The 26,464-nt window shown below is 59.6% G+C and overlaps 7 protein-coding genes and 1 pseudogene across 8 annotated transcripts; 6 read left to right on the top strand and 2 right to left on the bottom strand.

Annotated features, from left to right (window-relative positions):
• Nucleotides 1–199: 199 nt before the first annotated feature.
• GGTG_10426 (hypothetical protein) lies at nucleotides 200–3,424 on the top strand (the record flags this gene model as incomplete). Its single annotated transcript, XM_009228299.1, has 8 exons — nucleotides 200–401; nucleotides 1,122–1,264; nucleotides 1,379–1,512; nucleotides 1,620–1,845; nucleotides 1,937–2,058; nucleotides 2,221–2,329; nucleotides 2,448–2,542; nucleotides 3,311–3,424. The coding sequence occupies exons 1-8, from the start codon at nucleotides 340–342 to the stop codon at nucleotides 3,422–3,424; spliced, it is 1,005 nt and encodes a 334-aa protein (XP_009226563.1). The 5' UTR covers nucleotides 200–339.
• Nucleotides 3,425–3,605: 181 nt separating this feature from the next.
• Nucleotides 3,606–3,677, top strand: GGTG_20207 (annotated as a pseudogene). The gene has a single exon. The product of its transcript is annotated as a tRNA-OTHER (tRNA).
• A 503-nt stretch (nucleotides 3,678–4,180) lies between these two features.
• Nucleotides 4,181–8,280, bottom strand: GGTG_10425 (hypothetical protein). The gene is made up of 6 exons (XM_009228298.1): nucleotides 7,974–8,280; nucleotides 7,804–7,831; nucleotides 7,575–7,704; nucleotides 6,472–7,414; nucleotides 5,588–6,339; nucleotides 4,181–5,524 (listed from the first exon to the last, which is right to left on the bottom strand). The coding sequence occupies exons 1-6, from the start codon at nucleotides 8,010–8,012 to the stop codon at nucleotides 4,819–4,821; spliced, it is 2,598 nt and encodes an 865-aa protein (XP_009226562.1). The 5' UTR covers nucleotides 8,013–8,280; the 3' UTR covers nucleotides 4,181–4,818.
• Nucleotides 8,281–9,260: 980 nt separating this feature from the next.
• GGTG_10424 (hypothetical protein) lies at nucleotides 9,261–10,106 on the top strand (the record flags this gene model as incomplete). The annotated part of the gene is made up of 3 exons (XM_009228297.1): nucleotides 9,261–9,333; nucleotides 9,728–9,750; nucleotides 10,035–10,106. The coding sequence occupies 3 exons, from the start codon at nucleotides 9,261–9,263 to the stop codon at nucleotides 10,104–10,106; spliced, it is 168 nt and encodes a 55-aa protein (XP_009226561.1).
• Nucleotides 10,107–10,725: 619 nt separating this feature from the next.
• GGTG_10423 (hypothetical protein) lies at nucleotides 10,726–19,192 on the top strand. The gene is made up of 6 exons (XM_009228296.1): nucleotides 10,726–11,597; nucleotides 11,661–11,967; nucleotides 12,058–16,704; nucleotides 16,778–17,062; nucleotides 17,133–17,548; nucleotides 17,678–19,192. Exons 1-6 carry the CDS (start codon nucleotides 10,888–10,890, stop codon nucleotides 19,056–19,058), a joined length of 7,746 nt encoding a protein of 2,581 aa, XP_009226560.1. The 5' UTR covers nucleotides 10,726–10,887; the 3' UTR covers nucleotides 19,059–19,192.
• An 861-nt stretch (nucleotides 19,193–20,053) lies between these two features.
• GGTG_10422 (hypothetical protein) lies at nucleotides 20,054–21,965 on the top strand (the record flags this gene model as incomplete). The annotated part of the gene is made up of 2 exons (XM_009228295.1): nucleotides 20,054–21,022; nucleotides 21,855–21,965. The coding sequence occupies 2 exons, from the start codon at nucleotides 20,054–20,056 to the stop codon at nucleotides 21,963–21,965; spliced, it is 1,080 nt and encodes a 359-aa protein (XP_009226559.1).
• A 142-nt stretch (nucleotides 21,966–22,107) lies between these two features.
• Nucleotides 22,108–22,865, bottom strand: GGTG_10421 (hypothetical protein; the record flags this gene model as incomplete). Its single annotated transcript, XM_009228294.1, has 1 exon — nucleotides 22,108–22,865. The coding sequence occupies exon 1, from the start codon at nucleotides 22,765–22,767 to the stop codon at nucleotides 22,108–22,110; it is 660 nt and encodes a 219-aa protein (XP_009226558.1). The 5' UTR covers nucleotides 22,768–22,865.
• A 1,232-nt stretch (nucleotides 22,866–24,097) lies between these two features.
• On the top strand, nucleotides 24,098–26,396 carry GGTG_10420 (tetracycline resistance protein transposon; the record flags this gene model as incomplete). The annotated part of the gene is made up of 6 exons (XM_009228293.1): nucleotides 24,098–24,174; nucleotides 24,715–24,772; nucleotides 24,862–25,755; nucleotides 25,809–25,906; nucleotides 25,961–26,081; nucleotides 26,154–26,396. 6 exons carry the CDS (start codon nucleotides 24,098–24,100, stop codon nucleotides 26,394–26,396), a joined length of 1,491 nt encoding a protein of 496 aa, XP_009226557.1.
• Between the last annotated feature and the right edge of the window lie 68 nt (nucleotides 26,397–26,464).

Genomic DNA, 26,464 nt, shown 5'->3' with positions numbered 1-26,464 from the left:
GCATACCCCCACCAAAACACGCCACTTTAAGGGGAGTGTTATATCACCCCGTACGTATTGCTATTTGACCCCAAAATAGCGGAGTCACCGTGCAACACAGACTGTCAAAGTACCTCGACTAGTTTGGGCGGGGATCCGTGCTTTTCCTGGTCGATCAATGCCTGTCAATAACGTGATTGTGTTTGTTAGTAACGTGCGGGAAGCACTGAAATTAAATCCCCGTGGGGGAAGCGGGGGCAGGCAAAAAGAAAAGAAGCGGTAATGCCGGGAATTGGTAGCAACAACAAAAAAGTAAAGCTATTCGCAATAATATTAATAACGGGCTAATTTGCAACAACGATGCATAACAATACCGACTTGGCCGATTTTTGTAACTTTGCTTGCGTATATTGTACCAAACGGTTATAAAATCCGGAATCCTTTGTAACCGGAATATCGGCGAAGTCGTTGCGAAGCAAGGTTATAAGTTCGAATCGCTGCAAAACGTTTTTTATATCCGGAATAAAGGTAGGTTGCGAAATCCCTTTAGCGGTTTCGAAGGGCTTTTTAGCGTACTTTAAGCGCTGCAAAAAGCGGGCAAACCTTTGGGGTGCAACGGTGCCGGGCTCGTAAAGGTTACCCGGGTGGGATTAAAACTAGGGGTCCCAAAACTTGTGCGAAAAAAGGGAGGAAAGGGAAAAATCGGAATCGTCGGTAAATAGGTTAAAGGCCGAAGGCTTACCTCCCAAATTAGCTACAAAGGTTTTAAACCCTAACCCGGTAAGGGTTAAAGCCCGTAACCCTTTGGCACTTTTTCCTCGCCTACGGCCTTGGCCTTTGCCTTTCCTAAAGCTACGGCCTTAAGGCCGGCCCCTGCTTTGTAATTTGGTAAGGGCCGAAAAGGGCGGCGGCAATGCATTTCGGGCTTTTTAAGCCGCCGTTGCTTCGAAAAGGGAAGGGTTCCGCCTTGTTAATGCTAAGGCGTGGTTTAAAGCACTTTTAGGCCGGCCTTTTAATCGGATAAGCAAGGGATCGAAAGGGCCCGGGCGGGCAAATAACCTAAGGGGGCCGGCCTTGGCTTTTTAAGCCTTTTCGTCGACGCGGATCCAATGCCAATAGGGATCGAAATGCTTTATTTTTAGGCCCTCGTTGGCGGCTTGCAAGGCCAAAATAACGTGCCCGCAAAGCAGCCCGTACGTTGTTGTAATTGTGCAAGCACAAGGAAAGGCAAGGGAAGGGAGGGCGGGAAAGTTGCTGCCGGCTTCGTTAGGTGCCTCCTCCGTTTGTAAGCCCCGGATTAACCGCTTTATCGTTAACAACGCTTGCGGCACAACCTTGGCACGCACGCCTTGCCAAATTGCCGTAGTAAAGCCGTAAAGCACTTTATCCATATTTGCAGCCCGTAAAGCAAAAAAATCGTCGTATTGGGCCTTTCAATATAGCCGCAAGCATTTAAAAACGGTAGCGAGGTCGCCGCTTAACTTGTTAATAAAAAGCTTTATCCTTGCATGCAAGGATTTAACGATCGAAATGGTGCGAACCCCAAAATGCCTGTATCGGTTTACCTAACAAGCGACAATAGCCTTTTTAAAAAGGGTTAGCTACGTGCTGCATGCGTAAGCAACAGCCTTTTTTTCGAGGCCTTTAAAGGTTTGGAGCCTTTTTTCGTATATACGATCCGTAAGGGAAGCGAAAAGGTCGTTCCAAGCTTAAAGGAAGGCTTAAAAGGATTTGTGCCGTACCCAATAACCGCCGGGGCCAGGCTTTTTTTGTGCGCGGGGGAAAAAGGGCTTGGTTTTGGCAAGCACGTTTATATTAACGTACCATTTGCAAAGGAGCTTAGGCACCGCGTACAGCCTTGCATCGGTATTAATAGCTTTAATTAAGGCTAAATTTCGATCCGTAATAACAAGCTTTGGCATTGGGTAGCTTTAAGCCTTTAAGTAAATGCTTAAAGCGTCGATTGCTTATAAAAAGGAATCCTCCTTTTCGTTATTTACAAATACGGTAGCGAAAGAAAAGCTTTTCCGTATAAATAAAATACCGCATATATTAAGCATGGGAAAGTTAAATTTGTTGGTTTTATACGTGCAATCGAATGCAACAACGTCGGGCGCTATTGCGAATAGTTTTAAAGCGAAAAGGGATGCAAAAAATAATCGTTTAATGCGGCCGGCTTCGTTGCGCCAATTTTAATGGTAAATTTCCGTTAAGCCATTTAATTGCTAAAAAAAAATAAAGCATAAGGCCAAATTAGCGCTATCAATTAATAAGGGGTATGGCATGCCGGGGGATTATATTGAAAAGCTATTAAATTGGCGTGCGCCCGGCCAATTTGCACCTTCGTTGGGTTTGCAAATAATTATATAAGTCCCTTTTCCGGAAATTAACCCTAAAACCCCCATCCTTTTTTTTTGCCTTAAAGCTCGCTATAATCGCTGCCGGACGGAAACTGGCCCTTTAAAAAGCGAGAATCCGTCCTTCCCAAACTTGCAAGAACTTCCGCTTAAAGCTCGAAAAGGCGGCAGGGTCGTCGGCGAAAGGGTGGTTGTGTTTAACGTCGGTAAGCCGGATTTCGATCCAACCGTTGGCCGTGCGCCGGAAAACCGTTTGCTAAGCACAATTCGTTTTTTTCGTGCTTGTTTTACGTTTTTTTGCTTCGTACGTGTGCTTAACGAAAGCGGTTAGGTTAAGGGTGCCCGTTTTAACGCATTGCAATCGGGTGCGGGTAATTTCGTTAAAGGCTTTGTCCCGGTAATTGTCCTTTAGCATTAAGCTATAGCCCTTCGCGTGCGCGCGCGCTTTTAAAGCATCGAAAGCTTTATCGCGCGAAGGCCAAATAGCGGTAAAAAGCATTATCGATCGGAATAAGGCCGGATTAATAAAAATCGCCGGTTTTTTTGGTATTAAGGGTTAACGTTGTTGCAAAAATCAAAAAGGCGGAAGGAAAAAAATTGGGGGTTGGGCCTTAATAAGGAAAACGGGCTTTTAATGGGTCGGGCCAGGCCGGATCTGTGCCTGGATCTGCCTATCAACCGGTGCAAAAAGGAACGGCCGTACCAACGACCGTGCAATACGGGGAATTAAACTAGTAACTTTATAAATTAACGTAATTAATATGGGAAAACATCGCTTGCCATTTGGGTACATTCAATTTGGCCTATGGGACGGTATGCGGCGATGCTCGCACGTGTGCACGGATGAATACGGGGTTAAATAGCAATACGTACGGGGTGATATAACACTCCCCCACTTTAACTAGGCCATAAAAGTTGAAATAAAATAGAAAAAAAAATCCAATAAATTGTAGGTGTATTATTTTAAATAAAAGCTTCATTTTTTACAATTTGGATTTTTAAAATACGTAATGCTGGTTAAGTTGTTACATATTGAAATCATTATATTAAAAATTAAAAATATTACCCCGCTGAAGCACCCGCTATAAGCCGCTATAAGTCACTAAAACATAAAAACAAATATGCATTAAGTTTTAATCGCAAATTCCGTAATAATAAAATTAATTACCAAAAATTCAAATTCGTGAATAGGTTTATTGCCCATTTTTTAATAAGTTGGAATTTTTAGCTTTTTACTACGAATTTATTTGGATTTTTAAATACTATTTGGGCCTCGTGGTGCAGTGGCTCTGCACCAGGCCGGTCCCGCCAGGACCACGGGTTCGAATCCCGTCGAAACCACAAAGGACTTTTTGTTCTTTAGCCGCCCGCCCTGCTGGGCCGGAAAAAGAAAGGGGCCGCCCCGCTAACGGGCTTCGCCCGAGTTGATTTTCACCCACGCACAATCAATCAACAGTTCCGACAATTGATCCGATTCCGACCCCTCCAACCCGACCCCTCCCAGCCCCTTTCGCACCACTTCGGAGGCCCAAGATGCAGAAGGCTAGGCCAAAGAAGAGGTAACGGGAGGGCCCCTGGGAGGGCCCAACCCTACCCCAACGAGCGCACGCACAAACCGACGAATTCGATTACCATCCCTTTCTCTTTCAAATATCAGCCACAAGCCCTAGCCCCCCTGCAGCCCCTAGCCCCAATCCCAACCTTACCGCCCCAAGTAGCCCAAGACGCAGAAGGCCAGGCCAACAGGACGGTAGCGGGAAGGAAAAGGGCCGGGTGCTAAAGGGACCAGGTTAGGTGCGTGGGAGGGCCCCCTAAGCGCCTTGGACAAGCCTAGGCAAAAAAACCGGCAGAGGACCCCCTCAACCGAAGTGGACCCGATTCGTGGCCCCCCCGGCAAAGGGGCCAGCCTGGCAAATCGAACAACGAACCAACCAACCAACCACAGGCAAGCAGGACGCGGCCTTGTCGGCCCCCTGCAAAGGGGGCTGCACGCGGGAGGACGGTTGATTCCCGGGTGGAGCCCTTACGAGCAGTCGAGCGTGGAAAAAAGTAGGCGTTAGCCAAAGCGGTTCAACACCGCCACGGAGGCGCACCGCTAGAGAGGCGGAAACGCAGGCATAGGGTTTTTCCTCCTTAGGCCCAACCCAAAGGTTTTCCCCCATTTGCATGTACTTAGCCGCAGCACTGAGGTCTCTTCCATAGACATAACAGCGTATAAATACAACAAATACTATTTGAAAATAGTGCTTTTTGGTGTGGTTTGGTGGGATTTTTGATGGTGTCTGCAGACTTTTGCTGCATGACTGTACTGGAGGATCTTGATAAGTTTGCTGGTAAAGTTCTGTGTTCCTTCGTTTCCCTGAAAAAGGCAAGTACATAACCGACCTGTCTATGCCATAATTCATTTCCTCTATTTAGCATGGTGAGGTTCCATTTTCGTGCAGCCGTATTCCAAGTCGCGCCCTGTCCTGGTGACCATGTCTTATTGCCATGTGTTGTGCTCGGCCTGCATGTCTGAGCTGTCCAATTCCCCAAACACCATGGAATCGGAAAACTTTTGCTGGTGAGACCAGAAGTCCATCAACGGCTCGAGGTCTCCTCCATTTACATACCTCTCTTGAGCCTCATCGTAGCGACCGCCGGCAAACAGGCCTGCCAGGCCCGTCGCCAGCCCCTTGTCGATTTCGATATTCACACAGTTTGCATTTGTAACATGTTCTAGGACGGGTCCCGGTGAAGCGGCGGCTATCGCATCGCCGCCTCTCGCCTGCAGCGGCTCGCAAGCCTCTGAAGATTGCTTTGTGGAGGAGGAAGATGAGCTATCGTAGGTCATACGGAAGCTGTGAGCCGGCGTGTTTGTTTGGTGAGCCGTCTTTACTTTTTGTTCCTGCTGCTGGCTCGAGGCCGGGCTGTACTGCTGATGACGGGAGGAAACGGAGTTTTGCCGCTGGTGCTGCTCCTCCCTGTCTTGCTGATGGCTGTCGTGGACAAAACGCAGCATGATGTCAACAAAGGCAGAGAGCTTCGAGGTGTACGAGTCCGCGACCGCAAACATGGACGTCATCGTCTGCAGCGACCTGGCCAAAAAGCCCAGGAGCTCGGCATCGCGACCGCTCGCCGGGCCCTCCGAGGTTGCGGCCTGGAAGGCCAGCCGGCAGACCACCATCGGGGGAAACGACGAAACGAGCCTGCGAGATCTGATTTAGCACTCGGCACGGCTCGGGGCGGTGCGGCGATGGGACTGGACGTACCGGGCGAACCTGGAGCAGTGGCCCGGGTCGGACGTGGCGGCCCACAGCTGTTGCAGCGAGACCAAGCAGCCGCGCGCGTCTTCGAGCAGCGCGGAGCAGACTCCGGGGTCGTCGACGAAGCGCGAGAGCAGCTGCATGCGCGTAAACCTGCAGGCGGCCTTTAGCTCCAATCTGGAGGCGTACGACATCCTGCCGCCGCCGCCGCCGTCGCCCTCCTCGTCCGTTTGGCCTCCGCCGCCGCCGTCGACGTTTTCGAGCTCGTACACCTTTCTCCAGTGCCCGAGCCGGGCCTCGAAGCCCTCGAGGCTGATCTTTCTGAACTGGCCCTCGAATCCCTGCGGCGCGGCGGCCGCCTCGGGTCCATACAGGCTTGCGTAGAGGTTATCGTCGATCTGCGCCAGGGCGAACCTGGCGCTCATGTAGAGGGCGCCGCTACCGCCCCCGCTGCCGTCGCCGTCGCCGCCGGGCTGTTCGGGCGGCCCCAGCCTCGGCCCCGGGCGCGAGACCGTGAGTCCGGCGAGGAGCCCGGCAGTGCTGCCCACGCTCGGCGCACACCCGTGGTTCCAAGACACGGTCTTGTCGAGGCAGTAGAGGCAGTAGAGTACGTTGCGTCTCTCCTCGGACTCTTCCGGGCTCATACTGGAGCTCCAGCCCTGGGGCTGGTGCAGCCCCATTGACTTGGCGACCTGGTTCGCCAGGGTTAAAACGAGGCTGAATACCTCTTCCGAGAGGCAAACCTGGGCCACGGCGCACTGGATTTTCGACAAGGAAGCACCCTCCCGTGTCAGTAAGATCCCTATCTAAGTAGAGCGCTAGAGGGAGCTCGAGATTGAGGACGGACGAAGGTGATCTGGGAAGGGGACATGGGAGACTTCCGGACTGACCAACGACAATAGCGCCTGGACGTTGACCAGGCGCGGCTCCAGAAGCTTTCCGACGTGCAAGACGGCGCGGCTCGCGTTCTCGACGTGGGACTGGATGACCTCGACGTCGATGGTGCCGTTGCACCGCATAGAGCCGCCGCTGGTCGCCTGCACACGTAGGGCCCTGTCGATGAGCGTCAGTAGCACCAGGTTGTTGGCGCACATGGCGAACGTCAAGGACGTGGAGGGGGCGGCTCCGCCCCCGCTCTCCTGGGCCGCGTCGAGCAGCCTGCGGAACCCGGCCCGGGTCCATATGGGCAGGTGCGGGTTGCACAGCTCGAAGTAGGGGTCGATGAGGGCCACCAGGATCAGCATCGAGGGCTCCTTCACCATGGCCCTGCCGTCCGCCCCGCCGGCGGTGGCGTCCCTGGCCCCCTGGCGCTCCCGGTGGACCGATGCGAGCCGCCTCACGCGCTCTGCGGCGTCCGCCAGGCTGCCATGTGCCCCTCCCGCTGCTGCTGCAGCCGCTGCCGGCGCCCGATCTGGTGGTGCTGCCGCTGTCGCAAGCACCATGCTTGGCTTTGCTTGGCTACCGCCACTACCGCTACCGCTCGGTCGCGGCATCGGGAGATCGTCAAAGTTGTGCAGCAGAGACGTAAGGGATGTGGGACCAAAGTAACGCTCGTAGCCGCGCGGCCCATGCACGATGTGCTGCACCGTGGGCGGGGGCGGCACCCCTGCTGGCGAGCCGCTCAGGAGATTCGACGAGGTCATACTGGGGACATAACCGTAGCCCGAGTCGGTCTCCGGAATCGAGCCGCCGCCGCCGCCGCCGCCGCCTCCGCTGTAGGGCTTGACAGCAGCGACGCAGTCAGAGCTCATGTTCTGCAGCATCTGGTACACACTGGTCACCCTACCCTCGATACGCTCAAGCCGGCTGTCGATGGTCGCAATCGACTGGTGGCTGCACGCATATTTCATTTGGTTAGCCAACGTTAAACCCTTGGCACTATAACACGGCAGAATTCCGCCGCATGGGATTCACCCGTCCCCGTTCCTTAGCAAAGGCCCTCGGAAGGGGCACTAGACAATGACGCGGCCAGGGTTTGAGAAAACGGTCTTACAGCAGTACTGTTTGGTTCGGCTTCTTGCCGTAGCCAGACCATTCGCAGTACATGGCGAGCCGGCTGCAGTTGGAGCACTGCGGCCGCTCTTTTCCACATCGTATCTTCTTGATACGGCATTGGTCACACGCTGCGAATAGTTTCTCGTTAATGCAAGGTGCTCGGACTTAAGCCGCTGTGCACCCTTCGCGCATCGGAGCTAGGTATGGAACACCAGTTCACAACGTACCCATATGATCCTTTGCATTTGGTTCCTCCTGTATGCGCGAGAGAGTCGGTCAGTCGCCATTCATTAGCGTTCTGGAACCTCTGCCCTCGCCGGATTCCTCTCCCTTCTCCTTGGTCGGATAGCATGGGGTGGTGCCGGAGAGACATGCAGCACAAACAGGATGGACAAACCTCTTCGGCACCGTCTCGGCTTCGCTTCTTGCCCGACATGGTTGCACGGCCTGTGAATGGATGTGTTTTTCCTTCTCTGTTTTCAACTCCTATTCCTCGTGACACTCGGCGTCCAAGCACCGAAGATCGGCGACAGCCCGGAACCCGAGCAGCTCTTTATATTATGCGTATTATTCTCGCTTTTCGCCCCTCTCCACAAGGAACGGGGATACTCGGATGTTCCAAGAGATCTCCGCTCGCACTCCAAGAACATTCTGCATGGAACACAAGCATCACAACGGCCGCTTTGCGCAAATAAGCCTTGTTATAATCGGAATAGCTAATATGGTACCAACGCTGCTAAATTGAGTGTGGTCAAACGCCTTTTGATCTTGTCATCAGTCGGGGCTAGGCCGCAACTAGCATGGGCGCGGACATACCCTAGCTTGACGGTACATGGAGATGGGAGGTAGGCGATTTCTTCCGCCCCGAATTACCCGTCGTCTCACCGGCCAGGGCCGACCCTCGATAACGCGTCGGAACATACGAGGCGTGTGTGCCCTTTCGTCTTATCTACCAATAGGTGAGATGACTAGGCCCCCGGGGCTAGGCAGCGTCCGGAAGGGCTCTCACAAATACCCCAGCCAACGTCAGCGCTAAAATATGACGGACAGGATGACAGGAGGCCCGTTGCACCCGGCCGCTGATACTCGCAGTACATCTGCCTCCTAGAGTTTCCTGGTGTGCCAGAGGTACCGGCAGCCTTGATCAATGCATGGTCAACTAAGGGAATTCCGGTTCGCCCGCTGGCGCTACCTAAGCACTCGAGTTCCCTGAATTTCCAACTGGATTACCCCAGTGGCTCGTCATCACCCCCAAGCTGCTATCATTCTTCCTCCTTCACCCTTTGAATGCTCCTTGATTCTTCGATAATGTGCCTGATCCGAAAGTCCGCGCTGTCGGGAAACCGGGCGCGCTACCTTTGCCCGTCCGTTCGATCGACTCACTCCAGAGAAGACACCCTGATGCACCTGGCCCGCGGCCCCCACGCCTTCAACCGCGCTATCTCCATGAAACATGCTCAACCCCTGGTAAAGCCCATTGCGCTTAGCGGCCAATAGTACCCGGCTTGGCAACTTAGACCCAGCTCCCGCCACGTGTCTCCCACGCCGCGCGAGCTTGGTCGATATTTATGCAGCCCACCCAGAGCGAAAATCTCCGGTGAGCTTCCGCCACGTACTGGGTGTGCGTAGCAGTGCATGGTGGCCGGCCTTGCCTCAGCTGTCGGCGCCCCCTTTCCTGACCGTCATGTACGCGCATCTTTTGCTACAAATGTGCATTGGTGGCCTCCTGGTTGAGAGCTACCTGTGCCTCATGTACTGTAAGTGATCCTCGGTGTTGGACACGAGTCTTTTTTTGGGCATCCGTTGTCTGTCCAATGCTCCCCCTTTGTATTTAGCAGCCTAGATATTTTAACATCCAAAAGATCTACACAATATTTAATTGCTTTGGTTCCTTTTGCAAATCGGTCTACGGCCTCCACTATCGACATTGGAGAGAGCTGTGTTGGTGCACAGAAGTGCGAGGTGTAATATTTTTTTACCTAGGAATATGATATGCATTTTGTACAGACTAGCAACGGGCTCAAGCGGGTGTGGGCAACGTGGAGGCATGCAAAGCGTGATGATAATAATTTGTGTATTCTTGAGAGCAAAGTTCGAAATTCGACGAGAAGTGGTTCTCGTGGCCATCAGCCACTAACTAACATACAATAGGCCCCTTTGGTGTGAGGTGCAGTGTTCGGTGATCCCTTCATTGTCACTCGTTGCGACGTCCCAGTCGCGTGGAAGGTCGGTCCACCTCTCCGAGTATCGATTGGGCAGGTGGTACTGCCTCACCGCATGATGCAATGAGGCATCGCGTTGGCGCCAGCGGGCGAAGCGAGCGGCGCGTCCTGCCGTGGTGGTTAAAGTAGCAAGAACGCCATTTACGGCGAGCCCCAAATCGACATGACGGTGCCGAGCGTGATGGTCTTGATGGCACGCTCGGCGGCATAGGGTCCTTACATGTCAGTACACGCAGGGCGCAGCGGCTGTAATTCCGCGCACGAAGGAGTCGGCGCTGGCCCCTGCAGTGGATCCCGCGCCGTTCTAGAACCCGGGGCAGGGCCACCAGCTACGCGTACGTTTCACTGTCGACGCCGCCGTCGTGCTTACCGGCCTCGGCCGCATGTCGGTGATCTCGCTGGTGGTGTGGAAAATGCCAAGGTGGCTGCAGGCTTTTTCTAGACTAAGCCCGCAGTGAGCTCGCTCAGCAGAACAGGATATCTTACCAACCACCCCAAACGCAAAGAACCTGCTGTGCCTCGCAATACTCTCACCCCGACGCTCTAATCGATCTTCCCGGCTCGGAACCCGCTCGCTGCCGCTGTGGTGCTGACCAGCCGCCACCGGGCGCCTTGTTTCGGGACGCGGGATCCGGGATGCGGGATCTGGGACGCGGACTCCGGGAGGATCGTGTGTGGGCAACTCGATATGGCCTGTGTAAGCCATCTCGGCTCTACCCCGCGAACATGGACGAGCGGAGCTTGCAGCAGGCTGGGGCCTAGAATGTCCGTGGCGTTATCTGATACCTCCATTTTCATCCCACGGTGACACTTGTTAGGGGTCAACGAGGCTGGAGGCAAGATATGCCCAGACGAGTGAGATTTACCCACTACACCACGATGCCAAAATGGGAACGCCTACACACACCATCCATGTAGGATAGGTACAAACCCCTTTGTGACAAACGGCGATGTTATAAAAGTCTTGTCGGTGCCCTGCGGCTGTCAGTAGGAATACCATTGATCAAACGAGCATCATACGACGACGCGTCACAAGAAAACGCAAAGATCAAAACCCAGAGGCTAGCAGGCTTCCTCAAGTGTCTCAGAATGGCACCCAGCATCATCCACGTAAACAATGGGGACCGGTTTGACGAAGGCCTGCCCGCTTCCGTCGATCACTCGGTGTTACACGGCAGCAAAGCCACGCGTCTAAACGGCAGCCGCCAAGATGCCACGTCCAACGGACACAACGGCTACCTGCACAGCCTCAACGGGCACGTCAACGGCAACGGCACGGGCCCACCACCCCTGCCCGCACCCACCCCGGACGCCCCAATAGCCATCTGCGGCATGGCCTGCCGCCTCCCCGGCGGGCTGCACACCCCGCAGCAGCTGTGGGAGTTTCTGCTCGCCAAGGGCGACGCCAAGTCGACGGTGCCAGAGTCCCGGTACAACGTCGAGGCCTTCTACGACCCCTCGGGCCGGCCGGGCACCGTCAACACCCGGCACGGCTACTTCCTCGACGTCGACCTGACAAAGGTCGACGGCGCCTTTTCGAGCTTCGTGCGCGGCTCGCTCGAGCGCATGGACCCCCACCACATCCAGATGATGGAGGTCGCGCGCGAGTGCCTCGAGGACGCCGGCGTGACGGGCTGGCGCGGCGGCCTCATCGGCTGCTACGTCGGCAGCTTCGGCGAGGACTGGGTCGAGATGAACGCCAAGGAGAACCAGCCCTACAGCGTCTACCGCACCACCGGCTCCGGCGACTTTATGCTGTCCAACCACGTGTCGTACGAGCTGGACCTCAAGGGACCCAGGTGAGGACCGTGCTCGCCAGAACCGCTCTCTTGTAGCAAGCCCGCTGACGACATCCCCCACAGCATGACAGTCCGCACCGCCTGCTCGGCGGCGATGGTTGCCCTCCACGAGGCCTGCCGAGCCATTCAGCGTGGCGACTGCTCTTCCGCCATCGTCGGTGGCGCCAATCTGATCCTGGCACCGGGCATGACGCAAGCCATGAGTGAACAGGGCGTCCTTTCGCCCGAAGGCTCCTGCAAGACCTTCTCGGCCGATGCCGACGGCTACGGCCGCGGCGAGGCCGTCTCGGCCCTGTACATCAAGCCACTCGACGCCGCGCTCAGGGACGGGAACCCGGTGCGCGCCATCATCAAGCAGACGGCGACGAACGTGGGTGGCCCAGAATATCATGTGCAAGGGGGAATGGAAATCATGACGTGCTTATCCCATGGGCTGGCTAACTCTGAACATAAAAAAAAGGCCGACGGCAAAACCCAAGGTGTGTCCATGCCCAGCACCGAAAGCCACGAAGCCTTGATCCGCAAGGCCTACGAGCTCGCGGGCATCGACGACTTCTCCAAGACCACCTTCGTCGAGTGCCACGGCACCGGCACGCCCACCGGCGACCCCATCGAGACGAGCGCCGTGGCGCGCGTCTTCGGCAGCAAGGAGCGCGAGCTGTACATCGGCTCCGTCAAGCCGAACCTCGGCCACTCCGAGGGCGCGTCGGGCCTGACCTCCATCATCAAGGTCGTCATGGCCCTCGAGAACCGCGTGATCCCTCCCAACATCAAGTTCTCAAAGCCCAACCCCAACATCCCCTTCGAGGAGAGTAGGCTCGTCGTGCCCGTCGACCCCACGCCGTGGCCCGCGGGCCGCTGCGAGCGCGCGAGCATCAACAGCTTCGGCATCGGCGGCACCAACGCCCACGCGATTCTCGAGTCCGCCAGCTCCTACGGTGTTGGTGCTGGGGCCCTGCCTTTGACCCCGTCCTCTTCCTCCATCTCCTCCTCCTCTGACGAGGCACGTGTGCCCGCGGAAGAGCCGCAGCTTCTCCTCTACTCGGCCAACTCGTCGAGCTCCCTCAAGAACACGGTCGACAACTTCCAGTCCTTCGTCGAGAGCAACCCGGACAAGCTCGCCCGGCTGGCGTACACGCTGGCCAACGGTAGAGAGCACCTCGCCCACCGCGCCTTCGCCGTCGCGACCAGGGGCGGCAGCTCCGTCGTGTCCCCCTTCGTCCGCGCGCCGCAGCAGCCCCCCGGCGTCGTCATGGTCTTCACCGGCCAGGGCGCGCAGTGGCCGGCGATGGGCGCCGAGCTTCTCATGCAGGGGAGCCCCGTGTTCCGGTCGACAATCCGGTCCCTCGACGCCGCGCTCGCCGAGACGCTGCTCGTCAAGCCCGAGTGGAGCCTCGAGCGGGAGCTGCTCAAGGCCGGCAAGCAGAGCCGCGTGGACCAGGCCGAGGTGTCGCAGCCGCTCTGCACCGCCGTCCAGGTCGCCCTCGTCGACTCCTTCGCCGCCGTGGGCATCCGGCCGGCCGCCGTCGTCGGCCACTCGAGCGGCGAGATCGCCGCCGCCTACGCCGCGGGCGCCCTCACGGCCCGCGAGGCCATCGTCGTGGCCTGGCTCCGCGGAGTGGCGGCCAAGATGCAGCAGAGGAAGGGGAGCATGGCCGCCGTCGGACTCGGCTGGGACGAGGTAAAGCCGTACCTGGCCGGCACCACGGCCGCCGTCGCCTGCGAGAACTCGCCGCACAGCGTCACAATCTCGGGAGACACGCCCGCCGTTGAGGCCGTCCTGGCCAAGATCAAGCAGTCCCGTCCCGGCGGCAGGGACGTCCTGGCCAGGCTCCTCAAGATCGACAAGGCCTACCACTCATACCACATGGCCGAGGTGGGCGGGTGGTACCGCAACGCCCTCGAGCACCACGACGTCGTCGCCGGCGGGGCCCGCAGTTGCCTCTTCTACAGCAGCGTCACCGGCAAGCTGCTCCGGCCGGGCGACTCGCTGGGCCCCGAGTACTGGACGAGCAACCTCGTGAGCCCCGTCCTCTTCTCGACCGCCGTCTCCGAGATGCTCCGGAACCCAGACGTGGCGGGGCAGCCGAACCGCTCCGTCACGCTCGAAGTCGGCCCACACTCGGCCATGGCCGCGCCCCTGCGGCAGATCATGGCCGACGCCACGCCCCCGGCGACGCTGCCCTACGTGGCAGCCATGATCCGCAGCAGGAACTGCGTGGAGAGCTACCTCACGGCCATCGGCAAGCTGCATCAGCTCAACGTGGCGATCGACCTGCGCTCCCTGCTGCCCGGGGGTCCCGGCGCGAGCCCCTTCCTCCCCGACCTCCCCCGGTACGCCTGGGACCACGAGGAGACGGCGTGGTGGGAGTCGAGGACGTCCAAGGAGTGGCGGCTGCGCAAGCACCCTTACCACGAGCTGCTTGGTATCCGCACGACCGAGAGCACCGATCTAGAGCCGACGTGGCGCAACGTCTTCCACGTCGAGCATTCCCCCTGGGTCCGCGACCACGTGATAGCCGACAACGTCGTATTCCCCTTCGCCGGCTACATGGCCATGGCGGCCGAGGCGGCCAGGCAGGTTACGGGCCTGGAGGACGGCTACGCCCTCCGCCACGTCATCGTCAGCACGGCGCTCGTCGTTGCCGAGGGGAAGCCGCTCGAGCTCCTCAGCACGCTGCGCCCCGTCCGCCTGACCGACTCGCTCGACAGCCAGTGGTGGGAGTTCAGCATCGCGTCCCACAACGGCGTCATGTGGACCAAGCATTGCACCGGGCAGGTCCGGTCCCTTAGCCGCGCCGCTGACGGCGCCGGCATCCTCGCCGCCCCCGGCGACGACGCCCGCCACAGCATGACGCGCACGCTTGGGTCGCGCAAGGCGTACAAGATCATGCAGGAGGTCGGCCTCCGGTACGGGCCCTTATTCCAGCCGCTGCGCAACATCCGGACGGGCACGCTCGACCGGTCCGCGGCGGCCGAGGTGGCGGCCCCGAGGCTCGAGGGGAGCGCGGCCCTGCAGCCGTACCACCTGCACCCCATCGTCCTCGACGCCTGCCTGCAGATACTGAGCGTGGCGGCGACCAAGGGCTACACCCAGAAGCTCAGCATGGCCATCCCCACTCTCGTCGAGGAGCTCGAGGTCTACCGCAGCGAGTCCGGCGTCGAGATCTCGTCCGAGGCCGAGATCAGCAGCCTCGGCGCCATCACCGGGTCCTGCCGGTGCTTCGCGGCCGACGGCGGCGGCGCCGTGCTGTCCATGTCGGGGGCCCGCCTCGCACCGATGCCGGGCGGGGGACCCGAGGGGCCCGTCAAGGGCGCGCACTCGACCGCCCGCTACTGCTGGGAGCCCCATGTCGACTTCCTCGACGAGCGGTCGCTCGTCGACACGCCCGCCGCCGAGGACCGCAGCCTCTACCTGCCCGTGCTCGACGAGATGACGCAGCTCTGCCTCGTCTACGCGCAGCGGCGCCTCGCCAGCCTCCGGACCGAGCTCCCGTTCATGGCGCGGTACGGCGCCTGGATCAGCGAGCAGGCGTCGAGGGCCGACGCGGCCACGGTCGCCATGGCGGACTGGGCCCTCTTTGAGGCCGTCGAGTCCCGGCTGCTCGCGCTCCGCGGCACGGCCGCGGCCGGCACGGCCCTGGCCGTCTTCAACGTGCTCTCAAGCATCACCGGCATCTTCCAGGGCCGCATCGGCGCGTCCAACGTGCTGCTAGCCGACGACAGCCTCGCCAAGATCAAGGCCCTGCGCGACGCCGCCTTCGACACGTCCCGCCTCCTGCGCCAGCTCGCGCGCTCGCGGCCGGATATGCGCGTCCTCGAGCTCGAGGCCGGCAACGGCGAGCGCACGGTCGAGGCCCTCCGCAGCCTCGTCCACGAGCAGCAGCCCGGCGGGCCCGTCCTGTACTCGACCTACACCTTCACCGACCCGTCCTCGGGCGTCGTGACGGCGGCCAAGGAGCGCTTTAGGGCCGCCGCCAACATGCAGTACCGGGCCCTCGACATCTCCCAGCCGCTCGAGGAGCAGGGCTTCGCGGGCGACAGCGAGGAAGGCTACGACGTCATCATCGCCACCAACGTGATCCACGCCGCCCCGAGGCTCTCGGAAGGGCTGACCAACCTGCGCCGGCTTCTCCGCCCCGGCGGCCGCGTGCTCCTGCAGGAGTTCTCGCCCGGCCCGTCGTCCAGGTGGCTCAACTTCGTCATGGGAGGCATGCCCCGCTGGTGGAGCGGCGTCGCCGACGGCAGGGCCGAGGAGCCCTACATCGACCTCGCCGCCTGGGGCCGGGCCCTCGCCGACGCCGGCCTAGCCGTCTCGGCCTCGGTGCCGGACTCGCCGCGCGAGGACCTGCGGCAGAACAACCTGATGATCGTCCGGCACGCCGGCACCGTGGCCAGGTCCCCGTCCGGCCGCGAGGTCACCCTGCTCTGCCGCCCCGGCGAGGACCTCCCCGTCCTCGACGAGCTGAAGAGGGAGCTGGGGGTGCTCGGGTTCGTCGCGAACCAGAGGGGGCTGGGCGACGAGGTTCCCCCGGGCGAGGACGTCATCGCGCTGCTCGACCACGGGCCCGAAGCCTTCTTCGACGGCATCGACGAGGAGCGGTACGGGGCTTTCAGGGGCCTCGTCGGCGCAGCCGCGGCCGGCGGTGCCGCCATCCTCTGGCTCACGCGGCTCTGCCAGGTGGCACCCGTCGAGAGTCCCGCGCACGCGCAGGTTATCGGGGTCGCGCGCGCGCTCCGGTCCGAGGTCGGCGCCGCCCTGGCCACGTGCGAGGTCGACGACCCGCGCGCCTCGGCCGGGAGCGTCGCCGCCGTCTTTGCGCACTTTGCTGCGGCGCGCGAGGAGGCGGCCGGGTCGGACGGCGACCCCGCGGCGCTGGACCCGGACTACGAGTACGCCGTCGTCGGCGGCGTCGTGCACACGGGGCGCTTCTACCCCTTCTCGCTCGCCGACGAGCTGCGGTGCGCCGACGCGGGCGACCGGGTCGTGCTCCGCACCGAGAAGCCCGGCCTGCTCGCGGCCCTGACCTGGAGCCGTCAGGCCCCCACACCGCTCGAGGGGAACCTCGTCGACGTCAAGGTCTCGGCCGCCGGGCTGAACTTTAGGGTGAGTGCTGCAGGTAGAGTACAGACGAGAGTGTGTGTGAATAGTGACTGGCTAACACGTTTGCTCCTGCAAGGATGTTCTGAGCGCCAACGGCATCGTCGACATACCCGAGGAGGGATTCGGCCTCGAGGCCTCGGGCGTCGTTTCCGCAGTCGGCCCAGACGTCAGGCACCTCCGCCCCGGTGACCGCGTCTTCCTGCTGAACCGAGGCTCCTTCTCGACCTCTATCACCATTCCCGAAGAGCTTTGTGAGAAGATACCCGACGGCCTGTCGCTAGAGGACGCCGCGACCATGCCTTGCGTCTACGCAACGGCGATTTACTCGCTTTTCAACATTGGCCGTCTGCAGCGAGGACAGGTAGGATACAGCCCTAGATGACTTCATGGCAGTAGATCCAAGGTGAGCTGACATACATACCTTATGACAGTCCGTCCTAATCCACAGTGCCTGCGGCGGCGTCGGTATCGCCGCCATCCAGCTCGCCCGCATGGCCGGTGCCGTCATTTACACGACGGTAGGCAGCGAAGAGAAGGTCAAGTATCTCATGGACACATTCGACATCCCCCGACACCACATCTTCAACTCGAGAGACACGTCCTTCGTCGAGGGGATCAAGTCCGTGACCAAGGGCAACGGCGTCGATCTCGCTCTCAACTCTCTTTCCGGGGAGCTGCTGCATGCCACGTGGAAATGTGTCGCCGAATTCGGCATCATGGTTGAGATTGGCAAGCGAGATCTGCTCGGCTCTGGTAGGCTGGAGATGGACGTCTTCCTGGCCAATCGGTCTTACTGCTGCGTCGACCTGGACCAGCTTTGCTTCAAGAGGCGGGCTATTTGCAAGGAGTAAGTCCCGATATTGCCGAGAGGAGCTTCCCGTCAGCAGTACTTGAGCAAACCCCGCACACCCGCTCCAGTGCTCGGATTTCCCTCCAACCCCCAGCTTTACCTCAGAATCTGACAAGACCTACGCAGGCTTCTTCGACGCATCGTCGATTGCTACAACGACGGCCACATCCAGCCTATCCGCCCTGTCACCGTCTTCAGCGCCGGAAAGGTCCGCGAGGCCTTCCGCTTCATGCAGCAGGGGCTCCACATGGGCAAGATCGTCATCAAGATCCTGGAATCCCCCGACGCAGACCCCGAGGAGGAGCTGGCGGCCGCCACGCGCAGGAGGGAGCTCTCCCTCGGCGGCGACGGCCCTGATGACGCCTCGTACCTGCTCGTCGGCGGCCTCGGAGGGCTGGGCCAGGCCGTGTCCCGCTGGCTGGTCGGGCGCGGGGCGCGGCACCTCGTCTACCTTTCGCGCGGCGCCGGGTCCGGGGCCGGGGACGCTGCCTTCATCGAGGAGCTGAACAGCATGGGCGCGCGCGCGACGCTGGTACGGGGCGACGTGTGCGAGTGTGCCGACGTGCGGCGGGCCGTCGAGGCCGCGGGCGGACCCGCGCGCCTGCGCGGCGTCATGCAGATGTCCATGGTCCTGCGCGACCGCGCCTGGGACAGCATGACGCTCGACGAGTGGCGGGGAGCGGTCGCGCCCAAGGTCCAGGGCACGTGGAACCTGCACCTCGCGACGCTGGGCTGCGCCCGCCTTGACTTCTTCGTCCTCTTCTCCTCCATCTCGGGAATCGTCGGCCAGCCGGGCCAGGCCAACTACGCGGCCGCCAACGCGTTCCTCGACTCGTTTGCGCGCTGGCGCCTGTCCCGGGGCCTGCCGGCGTCCTCGGTCGACATCGGCGCCATCGACGACGTCGGCGTCGTCGCTGAGAACGAGGCCATCCGCCGCGCCATGAAGACGACGGGGGCGTACATGGTCAGCGAGGCGGAGCTCCTCGAGGCCCTCGAGGCGTCGATGCTGCTCAGGGAGGGGGGCGCCGCCACGGGGGCCAACTTTGTGCTGGGCCTGGCCTCGACGACGCCGCTGACCAGCCCGAACAACCGATCTCTGTGGAGGAAGGACCGGCGCATGGCGGCGTACCGCAACATGGCGGCCGGCGAGGACGGCTCGGGGCCGGGTGGCTCCTCGTCGTCGAGCGAGGCGCTCAAGACCTGGCTGAAGGCGGCGCAGGGCGGCGGCGACGAGGGGCCGCTGAAGGAGGCGGGCGCCGTCGACTTCCTGGCGCGCGAGATTGGCAAGAAGCTCTTCACGCTGGTGCTCCGGCCCGAGGACGAGATCCAGACGTCTGTCGCCCTGTCAGATCTCGGCATGGACTCGCTGGTGGCCATCGAGATGCGCAGCTGGTGGCGCGCCACCTTTGGCTTCAACATTAGCATGCTGGAGCTGCTTGGGATGGGGAACCTGGAGGCTCTTGGTGCTTTTGCGATTAACGGAATGCTGAAAGCATTTGAAAAGTAGTGGTAGTCATGGTGGTAGCAGTAGTTATATTTAGCACCGGGCAGCGATTAGCCCCATCCACGTTATGCTGTATTCTCAGTACCTCAGTGGTTCCTGCCCGAAGGAGAACCTGTCGATGACCGTGATTGACGGACAACCAGCAGCCTGCGTTCGGCCGTGACCCAGTTTGCTGACCCACATTGTCATATTCTTGACGATCTTAGTCAGCAGGTCACCTCGCGCGTGCAATCTTCAGAAATTGCGGCCTATGTGCTAGGGCACGTGAGTGCACGGCCCACCCCGGTGGATAGACCTGGTCCGACAGACATGCCACTTTCCTATTCCGGTATCGCCAAGCGCTTTACCTCACACAGAAATAGTGGACGGCGCTAGCCGCTGATAGCGTCGGGCCGTTGCAACGCACGCTAAGCAATAAGCCGAAAAGCTCAAGGTACGTACTAATCCCACGGGCAACCGTGGCTATCCTGAATAGTTCCGAGTTTACGAAGCAGGATGGGGGTGGCGTAAAGCCGCCTGTATGAGTGCCAGACACAACGAGGATTGACAGATTGAGAGCTCTTTCTTGATTTTGTGGGTGGTGGTGCATGGCCGTTCTTAGTTGGGGGAGTGATTTGTCTGCTTAATTGCGATAACGAACGAGACCTTAACCTGCTAAATAGCCCGCGTCGCTTTGGCGGCGCGCAGGCTTTTTAAAGGGACTATCGGCTCCTTCGGGCTAGCGGAGTCGAGCCATTGTGAGGCCTGTAATAATGAATGTGGGCGCTAATCTAACGTCGTAGTCCGCGGGGGAGCCCCCAACTATCGGGCGGACTGGCAGGCTTTTTTGCTTGTTTAACGTAGGCGACACTACCTGGTACAAGGGACGCCATCACCGCGGCTTGCTTCTGCAAGCCGCGGCGGCCAATCCTGTGGCGAGCCTCGAGTAGCGTCGAGGCCATCGCAACGCGCGGAAACGAGTGGGCCTTCAGGCTTAAGGTACGTGCTAATCCGCCGGGATGATAAACCGGTCCCTCGCAATAAGGCCCGACAGGCCAAGGTGCGAGGGGGCGGCGAGCTTCCGCTTGCCGGTGGTCGAGTTCTGGGTGTTTGACCGTTCCGGCCTCTATAGCTCAGAGCCACTTGAGCCGGACACCGATGCTGCACAGATTGCCTCCATCCTACGCAGCTACCGGCTGATGACAGACGGCGACCTGGGGACGAACGATATCATAAAGCACGATGATGGCGGCGACTTCATCACGCTAGACGGCTCTTCGCCATCACCAGCGAGACTCTATCTCCACGAAGAGCCCCTGAGCCAGAGACAAACCCTTGTCGGCGTCGGCACTGTGTGCTACAAGGCCCGATCCCCAGATTCAAACCGATGGGACTACGTCTTCAAGTTCAAGTGGCGGTGGATGCGTAACCAGCGGGAGGACGGTCTACTTCTATTAACAGGGGAGAAGCACGTTCCAAATGTGGTCTCCTTGGTCTATTACAAAGAGCTTGTGAGCACGGCAGATTTGAGGAGCGAGTTGCGGTGGGGGCCTTATCGAAGGCTTGTGACTCCCGATAAGTCGAGCAACAAGCCGCAAGACCTTGGAGCCGAGAAGCAGCAGAAGGACAGGCTGGCTGGTGACACCAAAGGCATCGCTGCCGTCACCGAGGAAACAGACATGTGGCTCCGGAACCGCATCTTCACATGCGTCGTCCTATCGCCGGCCGGCAGGCCTCTGCACAGGTTCAAGACAGCCACGGAGCTGCTCCAGGTGCTTCGAGACGCCGTCACGGCCCACCGATCCCTCCTGCAAACCGCCGGCGTCCTCCACCAGGACGTGTCCATGGGCAACGTCGTCATTGCCGATAATGAAGCTTCGGGCACCTCGAGAGGAATCCTGATAGACCTCGACTCGGCCGTGCGCCTGGCCGACATGCCACAGGCACCGGGCACAATAGTTGGCACGCGCCCGTTCATGGCCATCGGCGTCCTGAAGGGGAGGCTGCACACGCACCGGCACGACCTGGAGGCTTTTCTTTACCTCCTTCTATATACCATCATCGCAAACCGAACGGATAGCCCCCCACCAACAAGCAAACTTCGAAAATGGAGCCAATAGGAGAGAGAAGGCGATTGCTATGACGACATTGCGACTCTCAAGATTTCGGACATGCAAAAGGATGGCTTTTTGAGAATACTAGAGGAGTTTCCATCGGATTTCCATTCGCTAAAGCCGGTCGCCGAGTCGATCCGGCAGATCGTGTTTCCGGTGGAGGAGGATGCAAGCCTCTGGACCGGGACAGACAGCTCGCCAGCAGCGGTGGACAAACTGTACGATGGGATAATAGGGGCTCTCCAATCGGCCATCTCCGAAACGACAGGCGTATAAAGAACGCTTCGAGAGGAGGGATGCTGCATTTACCCTACCAAGCGAAAGAGCGCGGCTTATATAGCGGGGACATCTCCTGTTCCTGCAGGCTGCCGTCTCTCATCCCATCCCGCGTTTCTGTAAACCCTGCCATCCCAAGCATCCCGGATTCGTGGCATCGCAGCATCACAATGTTGTCGACATCAGTCCCGACGACGATGTGGTTCGCGACCCTGACGACACCCTTCGTCCAGGCAGCCTCGTGCGCAGACACCTGGAGCAAGACGCGCATCATCACCCGCAGCCCCGGTACCGTTCCACGAAACGGCGCCACAGCATCTCTCCTAACGCTTCCCTTCCTTATTTCCAACACGGAGAACTCGCGCTTCGAGACCTGCCACCCACCCGGCTGGGACAGGGACGAGGCCGACAACGGTCACCTGACCTTCAGCACCGCCGTCTGCCCGAGCGGCTGGACGGGGATAAGCTCGACGTCACCTGGGCCAAGGTGGGTAGCAGTAGCAGCACCTCGACGAGCGGCGGCGGCGGCGTTAACCATTGAAGCCAAGGGCCCAGGTATAAACAAAGGATTTTGTATTATTTTAAATAATTTTAATAAATTTATTGGCATTAGTTAAGCCAAGTTAGCTTCCCGTGCCTTGCGGGTAGCTCCCCATCTCCCTGTGCCCCTGAGAATACATCCCCTACCCATGCCTCCTCCCGCAAAAGTCCACCCCGGACTTGGCGTTGTGATACCCATAAGTGTACTCCTTGGTCCTCACGTCCCACCAGTCCATCCAGCCCTCGGCGTCGGCGCCGCACACGCGCACGATCTGCTGAAACGCCCAGCGCGACTCGGCGTCGTAGCACGCGCGCGGCGGGCCCGCGAAGACGCAGAAGAAGGCGGCCATGCTGCTGCGCAGCGCGTACACGTACACGTCGGCCCCGACCGCCGTCGCGCCCCGCTGCCCGCCGCACAGCGACGCCAGCCCGTCCACGGCCGCGCACGCGTTGGTTGGGTCCATGTTGCCGCGCCCGCCGCAGTCGATGCCCCACGTGCCACGCCGGGAGAGGACGCCGCCGCCGCCGCCGTGGGCGTGGTTTCTCAGCTGCGGTGGGGGTTGTGGTGAGTTGTGGCTGGTGGTAATGGTGGTGGTGGGCCGGTCCATGTCGATGTACGCCATCAGCGTGTGGTTGGCCGTGCCGTCCGGGTGCAGGCGGACCGAGTAGACGCCGTCGGGTGTGCCCGCGGGGATGGCGAAGCCGCCGCTGGGCGTGCCGGTTGTGGTGAAGCTGTGGCTGGCGATGCCCACGGCGACGGCAGCCGCGAATCCCGAGACGGGGAGGGATGCTAGGGGTCGCATGGCTTGGTGTAAGGTTCGTTCACGCGGAAGAAGAGTTGAAAGGAGCGTCGTGTGAACTGCTGGGTGGATGGATGCCTGCGCCGAGAGGGTTTAAAGCCCCGGGGTGACGTGATTTGACAAGCTGTTCCACGCGCAAGGGCTACATTCACTGCCCTCTACCGTTGGTCACGGCAGCGGGCGCCTTGGTCTGAACAACCCCCTTGACGACATGTTAAGACGGATGGATGGCCGACATGACCCGCTAGTATGGGAGATGGGTATGTTGGCCGGCAATGCGTGATGGGGGTGTTATGGTAGAGGCAGGCTTGGCGGCAGTACTCGTCAGCTGTCTGTCACGGAGGGGCTTGTGCATAGCCGCTCACGGACGGCGTCGTAGCGCTGAAGCAGGAGGGAAACATGCGCAGGCCGAGAGCAGGCAAGCACTTGCGGCCCACGCCCACTACAAAGAGATGCCAATCTCACTTGAAGAACAGAAAGGCTGCGAGGACTGCAAGAGCAGGAATAAAAATAAAAGCAAGAATAACGACAGAAATAACGACAGAAATAACAAGAGCAAGAGGAATAACAATAGGAAAGCCCATAGCATTAACAATTGTAATCCCTGGGACCTCCAGCTGTGACACTGCCATTGGATTTTTCTTGTGGTGGGCTTGTCGCTGAGGGTCGATGGGATGATCGAGGTGGAAATTTCAGCAAGTGAAAGAGCAGCCCACTGGACGACAAAATTGATGTAAACCCCCGTTTCTAAGCCCTCCAGCGGTCTTCAGTCTTCCCATCCTCCACTTCCACCTTAATCTCACCACCGAATTATATCTCCTCTGCGCCTCTCTGTGGGGTGGCCCCCGAGGGTCTATTCCCCCTACTCCGCGCCTATTTCCGACACAGCGCTCGACCTGATGATCGGTAGGTCATACCAAGAAGGCCGCGATCCTTTCCGCGACGATTTCGGCGGCGGCCAGCCTATGTATGGAATCCTTATCTGGCCGGTATCAGCATACATGCCGTCTTATTTGCAAGCTAAAGCCGCTGCAAAACAACCCGTAATACCTCCGAGAAGATTCAAAAACTAATACCCGCCGGCCGTGTCTTCTTTCAGTACGACCCCAGATGCGTGGACCCCAGATAAGTGAACCCAGAAACAAGGACGGCACGTAGAAGCATATCGTGATGTACGCGGAGACCGAGAGCAGGCGAGGATTTGCCGCCGAGGGCCAACGGTCATAACGGCTGCCCAAGGCGGTGGGCTAAAACATATATACAAGTAAACGACAATGTGTGGTGTCGGCATGGCGATGGCCACCAGAAGGTAGGCCAAAGAACGTACCTACCCATGCACTTACGCACACCACAAGAAGGATGGCAGTTTTGCAAGTCCCAAAGATTAAATACAATTGTTATCAGGTGCCCGTAAGCTTTCCTATATTTCTTCTTTTCCTATTCTTTTCTTTATTCTTGTTTTTGTGCATATTTTTATACCATTTTTATTCCTATTCCAACAAAGAACCACCTTCCTTTTTTGTGGTGAGCGCGTGCTACCATGCTTATTACTATTGGCATTGGCTGGCTTGGTGTCCTTGCTTCTCTTGCATCTTCCAGACCTGTTCATACAACGCTCAGCTTCTTTTGTCAAAACCAGCAATGCTGTATCATTTCCCCATTATTCCGTATCATGTCCATATGGATTCTTCCTATCTGGGATACTAGTCGTACCATGCAAAATGCCGACTTACACTACAGCCTTGATCTCAGCTCGCACTCGCATTCGCTAGCGACTGACAGGGCGGACGAGCTGACGCGTCAATCGCCTCGCTTTCTAGGCACATGATTGAAGGCTAGCGTAATGGGGTGAACGTAGTAGAGGGTTCGCCGGGCCCTTTTATTCCCACCGGGCCCTCCCTTGTTTCAAACTCACGACGTTGCTGGATTGGAACAAGCAACTGCCCACAGTCAACAACCATGGACGCCACTAGAATCAGGATCGCCATCATCGGTGCAGGGCCTGTTGGTAAGCATCGCCATACTGTCACCAACCCAACCCAGACCACGATCCGCTGAGTCGCATCCCCAGGCTGCATGCTAGCCCGTCTGCTCCAGCTCGCCAACGTCCCTTACACCGTCTTCGAGGCGGACGCCTCGCCCAACTACCGCTCGCAGGGCGGCACGCTGGACCTGCGCACCGACACGGGTCTGGCGGCGCTCAAGGATGCGGGGCTCTTTGACGAGTTCGAGAAGCTCGCGCGGTATGACGGCGAGTCCATGTTCATCACCGACAAGGACCTCAATGTGCAGCTCCAGTTGGACCCGTCCCCTGCCGGCAGCGGCCGCGGGGGGCGCCGGCCCGAGATCGACCGCAGCGAGCTCCGGCGCCTGCTCACCGAGAGCCTGTCCGCTGACACGATCCGCTGGGGCCACCGCCTGGTCCGGGTCGACGAGGCTGCGGACGGCGAGCAAGGCGGGCGGCGGCTGCAGCTGGTGTTCGAGCACATGACCGTGGGTGGTTATGACCTGGTCGTCGACGGGTGCCGACGGGGCCTGGAGCAGGACGCGGGCGTTCCTGGGCGACGTGCAGCCCGCATTTGCCGGCCTCGGCATGTACGACATGTCGGTCCCGGACCCGGGGGCGCGCACGCCGGAGCTGCACGCGCGCAACCGGCACGGGAGCACCTTTGCCTGCGCCGAGGGCCGGCGAGTCTCGGTGCGCAGATGGGCGGGTTGGGAGAACTCCACGTCGCCGTTACCTTCCGCGTCACCGACGAGGCGTGGATCGGCGAGGAGCGGAGGCTGGCGCGGCCGCTGGCGCAGGTCAAGGAGTTGCTCCTCGGGTCCGGCGACACCGGTGGTGGAACCTTCGGGGACTACCACCCACTACTGAGGGATGCGGTCGACAAGGCCCAGGGCGGCTGCACGTCGCGCGCCCTGTACGCGCTGCCCGTCGGGTTCCGCTGGGAACACCGGCCGGGCGTCACGCTGGTGGGGGACGCGGCGCACGTCATGACGCCCTATGCCGGGGAGGGGGTCAACGTTGGACTGGAGGATGCTAGGCGAGACCCAGCGAGGCGGCGTCTGGCCAGGGACTACTGAAGCGTCTCGGCCGCGCGGTGCAGGAGTTCGAGGAGGAGATGTGGCCTCGGGCGAGGAGGTACGCCGAGCTCACCGACGAGCTGATGAAGCTGTACTTTTTCACACCCGGCAGCCCACGCGCCGCCATCGCCAGGGATTGCGAGCTTGCACGCCTGCTTCGACGCGCCGTGGGCGGTGCGGCCGCTTGTGTCGGCCGGGGTTCACGCGTTTTACTTTTTTCGACACTTGGCAGGGTACTAGGTCGTCTCACAGCGAGGCTGTGTGTGTGTGATGTAGACATCTCCAGCTGACACGGCCAAAAACAGTCAAGCTGCTGTTGCCGTGGATCGTCGCATCCTGCAGGGGTGCCGTGCCGGTCCGGTCCACCTCCAGCAGCAAGGATCACGATTTGGGGGTACGCCATTCGACATGGACACTCACCCTGCACCTCAGACTTTGCCTGCTGGTGGGCTGAAGTCGCTGAGTTCGCGAGAGTGACTTGTTCCATCATACATAGGTACATACCTGTACATACCATCTATGTCAAGCCCCCAACGCCCACGACCTGAAAGGAAGCGCACTGTCTCTGTCAGCGACACTCCGTCTGCCGTTCGGGGGCACGGAGGCGAAAACGAGG

Source organism: Gaeumannomyces tritici (genome assembly GCF_000145635.1).
Source record: "Gaeumannomyces tritici R3-111a-1 unplaced genomic scaffold supercont2.6, whole genome shotgun sequence".
NCBI classification, from domain to species: Eukaryota; Fungi; Ascomycota; class Sordariomycetes; order Magnaporthales; family Magnaporthaceae; genus Gaeumannomyces; species Gaeumannomyces tritici.
The sequence above is the reverse complement of the archived record's forward strand: the minus strand, read 5'-3'. Positions and strand labels throughout refer to the sequence as shown.